Source organism: Cheilinus undulatus, linkage group 5 (genome assembly GCF_018320785.1).
Source record: "Cheilinus undulatus linkage group 5, ASM1832078v1, whole genome shotgun sequence".
NCBI lineage: Eukaryota > Metazoa > Chordata > Actinopteri > Labriformes > Labridae > Cheilinus > Cheilinus undulatus.
Genome location: NC_054869.1, coordinates 16415879 through 16430065, shown reverse-complemented (window position 1 = coordinate 16430065; position 14187 = coordinate 16415879). Strand labels below are relative to the sequence as shown.

The window sequence follows — 14187 nt, the reverse complement described above, 5'->3', positions numbered from 1 at the left end:
GGATTATCAGCTTGCCTTCTACTGTTGTTGATTCTGTACAAGTCTCTCTGCTTCTACACTGTGCCCATCACTCAAATGGGAAGTGTGTCTCCCGTCTCTGTCGCTTTCATTTTTGTAGATGACATGCACAGCCAACCACGAAATGAACACAGGGGATGCATGTCAGCCTTCATGCATACACATAGTTAACAGCAAGTAAGCCTTAAACTTGCATATCAACTGAGGAATGGGTGACCACATTCAGAAGACATTAAACCAGTAAGGAGAGTTGAAGGCAGGCTCTACTAGCTCAGCGTCAGCCACTCTCAGCAACCAATCTGACATAATTACCCTAGAGGCGTTGTGATCCCCTTTATAGCAGTGTTGAAGAAATTGTGCAAAATTTGGTCCGAAAGGCCAAGCACAAAACAGTGGACATAATGACAAAAAGATCAGATATTTTGCCTTAAATTACACAGATACTTTTTGGAGAAAAAAAAAAAACAAGACCTTAGGCTGACTTAGGCAAGGTCTCAGTACATTTTTATTTTTCAACAGAACTCTTGGCCTTTTAAGTGATACACCTACCATCTTTCATCCTGTGGAAACAGGACCACCCTACATGACTTATTCACTGCATAGATACTCCCTTTAAAGAAGAGGATCAATTCCTCATTAACCCTCAAATAAGAGAACGGCGGCTTAAGTGGCACATTTTTATGAGTCTGTTTGAGATGAAAGGAGAGCATAGAAGCATGGCCTACTTCTCCTACAGGCTTACAGGGGTCTCCGAGGACAATACGGAGAGATAATGAAGACAAAAGTGGTTTACTGCCAACCTCACAGCAGGGAACACTTTGTTTATAATGTGTAGTGTATGTGGGGTGGGGGCAGCCAGAGTGCATTAGGTATACCGAGGTTCTGTGGCTGTATTGACATGATCTCCCAAGCCATTACTCCCCTCTTAATGGATCGTATGGCCCATGCCCTCTCTTTACATGAGTGATCAGCAGCAAGCAAAATCAAATTGTTCCTCTGCTCAAAATGGCCTTCAAAGTGCATTCCTGCAGCCCCGAACTCCTTTAATGAAAACATCATTATGTTGAGATTATGTGCAGCATATGCACTTCTCCACTATAAATAATCTTGTAATGGTACAACCATGAAACCGAATTGATTAGTCGGAGTAAATGTGCTATGTGTGAGGGTCTAAAGCAAAGTCTTCAAAATAAAAGGAAGTGTAGTTACAGCACTGTCTCTGTCTGCACTGTAGAGTCTGATGCAGAGAGACATGTCTGTTTTTAAATCTACACAAACAGGGAGTACAAAATCAAAGGAATATCTTGGCAATACAATTAAATAAAAACAGATTTTAAACTGAATATAAGGTTGACATTATGACTGGGAAACAGTTTCAGCCAAAACTGAACCTGTAAACCTTCTTTAAGGCAGGACTTGTTACAAAACTGTGGTATGAGGTCATCATTTTGCATCTATTTCAGCTAGGCATCCCTACAAAACTGGCATATCAGCAGCTACAGCTTCCCTTAAACTGCATTTTAAATTTTAGCCCAATATGAGAACTGGAAACTTGAATTCACATTAAAACCCTAAATTTAAGTCACCGCATGAGACATCGTCCGTTTTGCAGGGGTTTCATAGAGTGAAAAAAAGGTATTAGTCATCCTCATGTGCGATGATTTTCCACTGTATTCAACAAAGGTAACTATGTGCAGTTTCTGTGCAGCTCTTCTTGTACCTTCACCATGCGGAGTTTGCATTCCGGATAGCTACCGGTACAGTAGTTGCGCCCTGGGCCAATGCTTATTGTAGGGAAGTACGTGAGTCACGCTGCCCATCTATGCTGGTCACTTCTTGTCTTTAATTTTGCAGTCTTCTCAATCAAACCAGCTCTCCACAAAGTTTATTTGCTACACAGTAAACCAGCACTTTTTGTGAATGTAGGACCAGTGACCAGTACGGTGACCTAATAACTGAGAAAAGCTGTTAAAAAAAGGGCCAGCCTGGTCCGCCTCATGTATTAAAGACTGTTAAATGCAGAGGTACAATACATTGGTTTGCACTGGTAGACAGGATGCACCCAACTTTTAAGATAAATTATTATTCCTGGTTTTACATAAAGATTGCTACTCCCTTTAACTGGACCGAATATGCACTGGATGGCAGCACCTGTGTCCGAAATTAAATTTCTCCCCTAAATCAGCAGTTAGGTGTGATTGATGCCAGCATTAAATTGTTAAGACACAGCAGATATTATATGTTATTTGCAGATGACCAGCGTTTGTCAAAAGGGCCCATATCATTCGATTCTGATGCTAAATTAATGCATCTGGGCATCCCTATTATCAGTTCAGATGAATATTATCGTCTTTGTTTACTGAGTTAAAATTATGTATTTGAAAATAAGTAACAAACACCTGTAACAATTACAGGCCTTAAATGTTTAATTAGAAAACCCATGGTAAATCTAATGTTATATAAATAAATTTCCAAGATAACATGAACCACAAGGATTACAGCCCTCACAGCACTTTTGCCATTCCTGCTATGGACTGTGGACTTGATTTTTTTTTTTTGTATTTTTCTTCGGTATTTTTTATAAAGTCTTTTTTATAATGACACAATCTTTGTTATATTATAAATCAAAAGTATGGTACCAAATCTTTGGGAAAAAAATAACAAAACTTTAGAGTTTTAACACAAAGGTTTTACCTTTCTGTCGTAGTAATTTGATGAAGTCAACTTGCAAAAAAACACTTCACTCAAAATGAAATCAGCCACAGAGCACAGGTAGAGAGGATCGTATGCAAGATCAAAACTAATTGTTAACGTCCAATAAAAAACAGAGATGCATGATATTAGATTTTTTGTTATTAATATAATTTTAGTCAATACTGATACTGATATTGTACAGACCTAAAAACTCAGCTCTTAAAACACACTTTTATTTGTTCATAAGGCCAATATTAACAGTTGATACAGGCAGATTTTTACAGCAAACAAACTGGATGTAACTATGGGCAGAAATTTCCCAAGTGCTGATACGTTTTTCTTTGTTCAACTGAAAGTTTTTTTATACAAAAGATCACTGGTGTTCATATGGCATGTTCCAAAAGCATTAATAAATACTCAAATTAATGAAATATAGCACTTTCACTATCAAGCTAAATCTTTAAGTGTATATCTTAAACAACAAATAGCAAATACATATATAGCTCAGTGCAAAACTATCAAATTGAATAAACAATATAAATCATTTCAGCACTGAAACACTGCAAATGTATTCATGCAACTTAGACAGTGAACAAGAGTTTGCGTTTTTTCGGTAAATAATGACAAGAAATTACCCAATATTTGGTGCTTAGAGTCCTGTTTTTGTTGCCACAGTATCGAAGCCTCTCTCTTATTAATAAAAAGCTCTGCAGATTTAAACTAGCAGCCTCATTGCTAGCTAACATGTGGTGTCTGATGGTGTGTCTGAAGGCCCTCATGTATGAAAGGATTGTGCATTAACCTGTGATCAAGACCTAAAACCAAGACAGCAAGGCCAATACTTTTCAGTAGGTAGCTTGATGGGTCACACTTAAAACAGTTACTGCCAATATGCTTGGCACTCTCACTATAGCAGCTACATGGTGAAAGATTAAGGAAAAAAGGGTTTGGATGGGTGCTGTCCAATGACCTACTTTACAAAAGAGGTTTTACTTCTTCTAACTATCAGGCATCCATTCTGTATGCCCTTAATACCATGTTTTCTGCTGCAGAAGCTGCACCATAAAAGTGGCATTACATTTTTAAATCCCAATTTCTAAAGGTGCATGTCACAATTAAGGTTAAATAACCTTAGCTTGTCATGGATGCAGCTTACAAAATACTGAAGAAAAAAATTGTGAGAGCTGAAGTGGACAGAGAAAGTGGATGCCAGAGGATGGAGGATGAAATGATGACAGTAAATGAAGATGTGTCTAAACCTGTTAACTACACCCTAAAGGCTGAGGATGCTGACAGAGACAGTCATCGTTACAGCTCCCAATGACAGCTGAAAAGAGATGGGATGCTTGAAAAAGCCTCTGGTGGCTCATTAATTGGCATTATTTGTGTTACAAAAAAAAAACTTGAGCTGCTAACCCGCTGACTGGTAATCATTATTCCCCCCGACTCAGTTTATGGTGCTGAATCAGGGCTGAGTGTTTAAATGAATGGCTAAGCGTTGGCTAGCTTTTGGTCTAATCCTGAGGCACACCGCACGTTGAAAGAAACACCACCACTGAAGCACAGATACGATATTTCTTAAAGAAATGGCAGCATACTCACCGTAATTCGTGGGATATTCTTCTTTCCTTGGTAACCCGACATTTTGAAGATGCCTCTGTCACAGCTGCCCCCTGCCTCTCGGCTAACGCTAGCTAGCTCGTCTGGAAAACCTCAGCCGCCAATGAAAGGATGAATGGATGCTCTGCTTGGTGGCCAGACGACGCCCACGGATATCTGCCCTCCTGTCTGACAATTTCTGTCGCTAGTTAGAGGAGTTTGCACAGCGAAGCCTTGATAATGCTTTTAAATAAACTGTTGTAGTTTTTCCCAACAGTCCTTTCCTTGGATTTACTGCTGGAAGAGGTCCCTGAAGACCAGACAAGCACCAAGAAGGGAAGGGCCACAAAGAGGTACCGCGCATGCGCTCTGCCCCGCCCTGCTCAGTAACAGTTCCTTGCCTCTCTGATAGCATATCATTAATTTTTTGTTGAAAAGAGGTTTAGGTTTACATGTATGTGTCAGAACACTCATCAACTTCTCCAGGAACAAAACTGATCATTCATGATCAATAATCATACAAATGTGATGAAATAATTATCAAGATTCTTATTTTGGTTGCTATGTGGGACCTGTCACATATGATAACCATTTGCCTATGAGCAAACATTTTGTCTTAGACCTCACTTGCTGATTCTGACATGTCCATAGGTACAGTTTGTACTCATCAGAAAAACTGTAAACATGCACAACTGTGAGCATAAGTGCACATAAATGTAATGCTTCCAACATGATAACCAAACTCCAAGGGCCTCTTTGCTAGATAGGCATACTTTACATTCATGGGGTTTCACTGATGAGAAGTGCATGTGCCTAGTCTAAGGAATCCTTGTTTGACAGGTTCCAATGTGTTAAATTTTGTCTCGCCAACTGTGAGTTTTTGTTGATTAATTTTGGTGTGCCACAAGGTTCAGTTTTGGGTGCCATACTCTTCACTGTGCATATCAATGATGCTGTTTCTTCTTTGAATGGTTCTCACGTGCATCTCTATGAGGGTGATCATTTTTTGTAACTTGCATTTTGCTTTTGACTCTCTCTAAGAATTATCTGTCAATGTAAAAACTGCTGCTTAATACAAGTTAAAGCATATACATACACATCTTTTTATTTCCTGTAATGAGATGTTGTCTTCTTACTACAACTCTTGCATCATCTGTAATTAATTTGCTTGATTTTATTCCTTTATTATTTTCAATTGCTTTTCCAGACCTGCCTGTTGCATCTTTAAAAGAGAACAGAAATCTCCAGCAACACTTGTAGTTAAGAAAAGAACTTTATTAGACTTTATGCAGTCTAATAAAGTTCTCTTAAATACAAGTGTTGCTAGAGATTTCTGTTCTCTTCAAGACTTTCTGCATCCTCCATGCACCTTGGGAGTTGGTGAGGTTGTGCCAGAATTACCCACTTCAGCTCTTCTTTGTTGCAGCTTTAAAAAAAATCTTTATTATCCCTTAAGTCTTGTTTCATCTTTTACATTTCTGTTGTGTTTTTTGTCTTTCTATTGATTGAATTTTGTCTGTTTGGCCTGGCTTATATTTATTTGGTTATTTTCCTGAGTTTCTGTCTTTTCCTTGTCTGTCAAACCACTTTTTTGATGATTAACAAATGCATTTTAATTATTAATAAATGTGCAACTATAAAACTAAGGCATCACATCCATTTAATGTTGTCTTTAAACTTTTTTTCAATGAAGAATTGATAAGAGAGGCCTTACAAATATATGATTTGAAATCATATGTGACCTACAAATGCTGGGTCAGTGACTGAATGGTTAATTTGATCCCAGAGATATCAAGACAAATCTCTGCAGATAACATCAGTGAGTTATACTTGCTGCTTTTTAAATGATCTCAGCTGACTAACTCTGGAGGAAGAGCCTTAACCCCAAACAGTGAGGTAACTCTGAGGTTTACTTTTCCTGTCATCTTCCTGATGTACAAACACACAACTGAGAGTGCTCATATGAAAAAGTGTTCTCATTCAGTCTTCCCCAGCTTTACCTACAACCACAAACAAATAGATTACAGAATTATTATTATATAGATTTTATAACTCAAACATTATCAATATAATTTGGCTTTTTTACCCAACCCATCTTTAATGTCAAAATGAAAATAGATTTTCACAAAGTAATGTCAATTAAATAAAAATATGTCATGTGAAATAAGTTGTTGCATAGATATTCACCTCCCTTCAAGTCAGTATTTAGTAGATGTACCTTTGGCTGCAATCACAGTACTGAGTCTGTGTGGGTTTTGATCAAGCCTGCACATCTGCAATTTAACTCCATTCTTTGTTGCAGAACTGCTCAAGCTCTGCCAGGATGCATGGGGGTCAGGAATGAACAGCACTTTACAAGTCCAGCCACAAATTCTTTATTGGACCGACGTCTGGGCTTTGACTTGGCCACTCCAGAACATCCCCCTTGTTGTCTTTAAACCATTTCTGTGTAACTTTTGCTGTATGCTTCAGGTCAATGTCTTGCTTGAAAATAAATCTTCTCCCAAGCAACAATTCTCTTGCAAACTAAATATGATTAGACTTAATAATTTTTCTATATTTTGCTGCATTTATTTTACCCTCTATCTCCCAAGCCTTCCATGACCAGCTGCTGAGAAGCATCCCCACATCATGATGCTGCTACCACTGTGCTTCTCAGTAGGGATGGCGTGTTTGTAGTGATGTGATTTTCTGATGGCCAAAAAGCACCATTTTTATTTTAATCAGACCCAAAAAAACTTTTGTCCACTTGACCATGGAGTCTCCCACATCTTTTATCAACTCTAGTTGAGTTTTCTTTGACAGTGGCTTTCTCTTCGCCACTTTCCCATGAACACATACATGTGCCATATTCTTTCCATTTCTTGATGGTGTACTTCACCGAACTCCAGAGGATGTTTAGTGCCTTGGAAATATTTTTATTTCCTCCTCTGACATATCATTAAAATAACCTTTTTCCTCTGAGTTGATTAAACAGTGACTGGACCTTCCAGGCACAGGATTCTTTTTACTACAATCACTTCAAAGGATGAATATCTATCCAGTCACTTATTTTACATTACATTTTTTAATATAAATGGCATTACTTTTTAGAAATCTGTTTTCACGTCAACATTTTTTTAATCCAAAAAAAAAAAAAAAAGGCCAAATTGTATTGACAATGGTTGATTTATAAAATCAGTAAAAGGGTAAAACATCCACTGTAAATTTCCATTCAGATTTTAAAAGCCAGTCACCAATCAAAAATGCAGAGGCCCACACTGATGATATGTGTATTTTATTTGTTATCATGACTTAAACAATGCATTAAGGTCTGTGTACCTCTGTCCACTCTATGTATTTATACCTCAGCCACTGTATACAGTACAAACTTTATTCAAAGTCCAAAATGCTCTGTATTGCACACTGATCAACTGTACATAAGCCTGTTATGGTGACAGTTTATGGGTTAGTGTGAGTTATACAATGCATCAAAGCCTGTATGCAGGATGAATGCTAAAAAAACAATGCAGCCAAACGGTACATTATGGTCAGTGGTTTCCATATGACTCAATGATGTCCTCCAGCAAGCATCAACATAGAAAACATCTCACTCTTTACACTGTTTATTGCATTATGTTATGTGAAATGATTGCACAGTGTGATCTAGCTAAAAGTCAGATGACACTTTCAGACAAGGCCTTGGGGAAAAAAAACTTCCTCTTTTCTTGGCTTCAGCTATTAAAACAGGAAAATCACATTACGTACACTGCAACAATGCTATATAATAACAATGATATAATATGCATTAATATCAATGTATAAAGAAATTATACGATGTCAAAAGGTGTACATGGGGCAAATCACAGCTTAGATTATTTTCACATCTACATCTTTAAATACCTAAACATAAAAGAAAATAAAAAAAACAGTCTAAGATAAATCACCATTGTGCAGCGGTGAAAGATACAAATTTGGCACTTAGCCATTTCTGCTATGTTACGTTAAAGAATACGATATGTTGGCAAAATGAAAATAAAATAGCATATAGCTTATAAAAAGCCACTCAGCCTAGTTTCCACTAGCATAGGTATTCAATCAACCTTTATGTAAAATTTTGCAGCTACATACTACATCAGTGTTTAAGCTTTCCAACCTTCAAAAAAACAAAGCTTTTATAAGTAACCCTCAGGAGTCAATGTGGTACAACTTCTTCTCAGAAATGTGTGGAATTTAAAAAACAAATCCCACTGTGCAGCATTGTTTCCCCCCCTCCATCCCCAAATAACTGCACCTTGAATGTTTACTTCAAAAAATTAAGGCGAAACAAGTCCCTGCTGTTGCAGGAGCCAATTCTAGTTGTTGGTACTGCAGATATGGCGCTGATTTTTGGTTCATACACTCTTGCTTACAGAGACACTAAAAGAGATTCAGCTTGGGACAAAAGGCCAGATTTCTCATGACAAAACAAGAAAACAAGTAGAAAAACTTAAAACCCTGAAGCCTCTGGACATCAAATCCTGTCAAAGAGTTTGGAGTTTAAAAGGATGAGTAATATTGTTCCAGCTATAACAGGGTCAGTCATCCACTGAATTCAAGATGATGACTTATAACAATGTTGCCCTGTGTCAAAAGGTGATGGAGTGCGGCAACATTACGTCATGTGTATAACTCTATAACTACATCTACAATGTGACAGAATTGAATGCTGATTGGAGGAGAAATATGGGTTTTTACAATAGATGCAGGGAGACGTCTTAACAACAGGAGGATGGTGGGGAGACTTGGAGAAAGAAGAACATCCAGGCACTGCTTCAACTTCTATTCAGTAGGAACTGGTGGGGGCTGTGGCAATTCTCTTCCCAATGTACACGCTGCAAAAACAAAACCAGAAAATGAATTTGCAGTAGTTAAAAAAGGCTGATGCAAGGTGGCAATCCTAATGGTAAAGATGTAACAGCTTTAACAAGCCTAACATACAAAACTTTTGGCAGGCATTTGGTGTTTTCACACAGAACTGCTGCATGTTTCTGTTTGAGCTGTATGTGTGAACTCAAATGGACAATATTTTCACCCTGACTCTACCCAGAATTTTTCACACCAGCCCCTGGTTAAATTTCTGTTTGAAGTTAGGGTGTATGAAAAGAGCAGTAGATGATGTATATGTGTTGGGACAGGTTCAGTTTTTATTCAGGTGGTGATGCTGCTTCCTATTCCTTTAGGCTCAACAGTATGTTCTTTTACACTCGTTAGCTGATGCTGTGAATACCTCTCTTTACACAAAGCACTATATACATTAGAGAATTTCAACCTAAAAATCCACCTGAGCTCATTGTTCAACTATGCACCTCACAGCAGAAGACTATCCCTGTCAGACGGGCGGGGGGAGTGGGGGGTTAGACATGATGCAAAATGAATGTCACAGAGGTGGTGTAGGAAGCAACTTAGTCTACTATATCACTGGTTTCCAACCTGGGGTCCAGGAATTCTCTTTATCATATTAGGCTGTGTTCCCACATCAGTTCAATCAGACTACACATGGGCATTCATTTGGGGGCTGGCAGAAGAAACTCTAGATTAAGTCTGACCAATTTGTCTATTTGAATTCACACATGCAGCTCACTTATAAAACTTAAGGAATTTTGTGCCACTGTGACAGCAGCTATAGTGCGGGACTCTGTTGATTTGTCCACCATCCTGGACTTGGATCTTTTTTACATGCCACCCTCCTTCCTGAGAACCCCCCACCTTCCTGTCCGACACATGAAACTGCACAGTGTGAGGGACAAACTGTATAGCCCTATTCACACCTGCATAAAACTCCTGCAAATTTATCTTGGTGAACTCCATGAGTGAACACAGACAAATGAACTTTTCACCTAGACTTAACTGTGACTTTTTCCCTGCAAGCCCCCCGGTGCAGCTTAAAGTGGTTGATGTAAACAACATCACCAGTCCACTAAATATCTTGTGGTGAATGTTCCAGACTGTCATATGCTTGATTTACTTATCAGCTCTCTTCACCCAGATTTTTCAGACCTGAACATGAAGAAATTTGATCATCCACTTACACAAATGCATCCCAATGTTGGGAAATCTCAGAGCACAGTGCAAGTTTAAAGGGGGGTTAATACTGTTCGTATTTTTATCACTTGTACATTAATTACACGGCCAGTCTAATTTTTAAAGTTTACCATAACCTTGATTTTGAAAAACATTCTGCCCTTTGAAAAAGAGTTACAAGGGGTAGTAATGAAAAACTACATCTGGGGACTGAGAGAGTAGACAGCCTATTGCAGCAGCTCTGACCTTTCTTCTGTCTTTTACAACTTTATGTGATATTTTTTATAAGTTAATGTAAATATTTTTTTACTCATCTGTTTGCACTGCTGCATCATTTCAGTTGTGGCTTAGTTGTGGACTTTGCTTGTTTTAATTTGGCACTTTTTTATTGTTTGGAAATGTTTGCATACTCTCCAGAATTTCAATCAATAAAGTATTATCTTATCTTAAATCCTCCCCTTTAAAATGGGAGGAGTCTTGAAGTTCCTGATACATTATCAGAAGTTGTTGACAGCATAATGTAAACATATGCAAAATTACCTGATATTTCTACTACAAACATATTGCATTGAAACAGCATAAAATTGATATAAGGTTGTTGTGGTAATTTTCAAATCTTGCTGATGATTTGCAAGGTTCTGGGAGCTTTCCCATGACACCCAGTTTGGAGTGTGCCTCTGGAAAACCTCACTTTGAAGGGCCATGCAGACCTAGTACTTAACCCTCCTCCTCCATTCCAACAATAATTGGGACACCTTACCCCTTAATATGAATCTGCAAAACATAGAGGGAAGACTAAGTGATAAGGGCAAGGAATGGATGGGGACTGAGCCAAAGTCTCTGTTTACCCTACATGCTTGTTTAACACTTCCAAGTCATTAAAAACAGAAGACTATCATTAGATACATAACTTGCAGAGGTTTAAATAGCAGTGCACTGGTTATATGACAATCATCCCACCCATATTGACCCTCTCCAAATGCATAAGTCACAGGAATATCTAACTTGCAAAGAAGCTAAGCAATGTGCATGACGGTAGAGCTGCATGGACTCATACTCACCCGAGGCCGAGAGCGAGAATGTGTGAGATGAGCAAGGAAGGGATGAAAACTTTGAGGAATTCTGCAGAAAAGATGCCCCCTTTCTTCATGACTCCACTCTTTCTCATACTGAGAGAAACTGAACGTCTGGGGTGCCTGAAGTGGAATTCTCTGTGAAGATTTAAAAAAATCATGCAAAGCTGAAGCAAAATCCAAGTTAACATAAATATCCACATTAATGTTAATTACTCTAGAAAATGTAGTCTGCTTACTTTGGTGGAATGTTTTCAGGCCGGCTGGACCAATCAGCGACCCACTCAACTTCTTTGTTCATCAAAATGTCTTCTTCTCTCTCCTGGTCCAGACCTTCTTCCTCTGACTGGAAACATGATGTTAAAAAAAGTCTGGATTAAGTCCATCAATATAAGAACTTACAGATGTCTTTTAGTCAAGATTACTGAATGTTGTGTACCTGACTACCTCTTGGACTTGGCATTTCTACATCAAAAGTTATCTGGCCTTCATCCTGTTCTGGACTTGGTGGCCTGTGAGGACTGAATCAAATATATTGGGATGAAAGAGACAAAAATTAGTAGAGAGCAAACATTTGTCTGAGCTCTAAAGAACAAAAAATTGTCTATATTCCTACCTATCACAAGCAGAGTTACTAGGGCTGGATTCATGCTGTGCATCCAGTAGGATCTTTTCCATGTCTCCATTGTGGATAGAAGAGGATGACGGCACGTGCTCTAGTCCTCCAATAAGGGTTTCATCGCTCTCAGGCACCACTTCCAGGGTCTGCATGGTTTGACTAATGCCAGCATTGGCATTTATTTGGTCTGCAGCTGGTGCCGCTTGCAGGTTGGTCTGCATGTTGCCCTGGGCCCCTGTGTTCCCATTCAGCTCCAGCTCTACCCAAGAGCCTTGGCACCAAAAAGGGGGTCAAGAGGATGGAAGGAAGGAAGGAAAATGAAGCTTGTTGTGCTTAAAGTGCTAACCAAAAACTGCAGATTGAGCACCACAAAGAAACACACCTCTGTTTGCTTTCAAAGGAAAACAGCTGACCTACATTTCTGACACTGTGCATTTAAATGATCTGGGTGTGCGTGCACTGCAGTGATAGCATGCATGTCTTTGTGCCACTGCCCCACAAACAGCTTGCACATTTTTTTTCCAGGCAGGAGGTTATGTAATCTCTTACAGACAGCAGGCTTGGATGAGCACGGAATGTTAAACTTAAAATAACACGGTATGCATTGATATGTTTTAACTGAAAATAAAATGTAATTCGTTTATTACGGCGACATACGCCTTGTAACATTTTAGCACATTTACAGCCCTGTTTGTCATCCATGCTGCTCACTTGAGAGGTTGCATAACAGTAGTGCTGTGTTAGACCATATGCCCAGGCATGTCGCTGTTCCAGCTGTGATGTAGACACAAAAAGCGCACGTCCACGAATGCATCATTCTTAAACATATATTGTTTATCGATTCAAATACAAACTTATGTTTTGCCAGTTTAACATTATAAATTTATTTTGGGTGCTATCAGACCGAATGCACTTGAGCTAACATCGTATCATTGTGTTCTTTTAAGAAATCCTACTTAATTATGACGACTTTTTTCCTTTTATGTGAAAGACAACAAGACTGGAAATTGAATTAAAATGTTATGACCCATTATTTTGCATTTCTGGAAATCGTCTAGAAAAATATAACATATATTTCGCCTTTTGTCCCAAACTTGTTTTCATTGTACGCGTGCCCGCCCTTCGCCGAGCTGTGAACATGATTGGCTGCTCTGCCATCAATCAAATATTTATCCCGATGCAACTGGCTAGCTTAAAGTGACGTCAAACAACATCACCCCTACCCCTCCCAGAAGAAGAGGAAATACCAAACCCGATGCAACTTTACAATAAAATCTAAATTATACGAAAAATCCCCCAAAACATGCACAGAGAAGTTACGATTATGTAAAGTAGACGTTGTATTACTAGAAGCTGGAAAAAAACGCCGTTGGTACGTACCGTGAAGCCCGGGCTCTTCGTTATTGTTCCGTTGAGCAGCAGCGGTGGACATGTTGACTACCCAGTTTCAGAATTCATCAACATGACACGCAGACAAACCTCAATGTGCGCATGCGTGGAATCTGTCCAGAGTCCAGACCACAGACGGATAGATAACAGACTAACAGCAGGCCCCAGATTAGTGATGGGTAATTTTAACTTTTCATTACCGCCACACCTCGAAGTAAACACAAAGATGTTCCAAAGCTTGATGCTGGACTTTTCTAATAAGCAGACCTACATATTAATAGGGCCTTGGCCTTTTCCTATCCAAGTCTGCAGAGTTTGAAGACTGGGGATAGTGGGAGGACTGGCTCCATCACTCACTTTGCCTGACTTAATTATTAATGTGGAGGCATAAACGACAATTAGAAGGGTTTCCTGTTCCTATTAGAGGGACTTTTGTTTGGCTGTTTATGTCTTTTCCTTTTTGTTTGATATTATGACTTATATTGCAATTTTGATATTATTTATGGTATTAAAGAGTGACACTTTTTGCACAAAAATAATTTATTCTTACATTGGTATTTAAAACATGCGCCAGGATATCTCTGCTGAAAAATCTATAAATTAAAATGGTACTTGGAGTTGATCTTATTGCCTAGACATTTCACCAAGGTTATAATAGTTTTGGATTTTTCATTAGTTTTTATTTTGTTTTCACTTTCTGTGTTTGATTTAGTTTAGTTTCTACTAGTTTTGACTGTTGGTTTGGTAGTTTCA

At 38.6% G+C, this 14187-nt stretch overlaps 2 protein-coding genes across 2 annotated transcripts in view; both read right to left on the bottom strand.

Moving 5' to 3' along the window:
- dpysl2a (dihydropyrimidinase like 2a) overlaps nucleotides 1-4638 on the bottom strand; it is a 29287-nt gene extending 24649 nt beyond the window's left edge. The window contains exon 1 of the mRNA XM_041788606.1: nucleotides 4315-4638. Coding sequence (XP_041644540.1) covers nucleotides 4315-4356 — 42 coding nt within the window. The 5' untranslated portion in view covers nucleotides 4357-4638. The remainder of the gene's footprint in view (nucleotides 1-4314) is intronic.
- A 2934-nt stretch (nucleotides 4639-7572) lies between these two features.
- bnip3la (BCL2 interacting protein 3 like a) lies at nucleotides 7573-13517 on the bottom strand. The gene is made up of 6 exons (XM_041788324.1): nucleotides 13426-13517; nucleotides 12043-12316; nucleotides 11866-11947; nucleotides 11666-11772; nucleotides 11415-11564; nucleotides 7573-9164 (listed from the first exon to the last, which is right to left on the bottom strand). The coding sequence occupies exons 1-6, from the start codon at nucleotides 13475-13477 to the stop codon at nucleotides 9116-9118; spliced, it is 714 nt and encodes a 237-aa protein (XP_041644258.1). The 5' UTR covers nucleotides 13478-13517; the 3' UTR covers nucleotides 7573-9115.
- Between the last annotated feature and the right edge of the window lie 670 nt (nucleotides 13518-14187).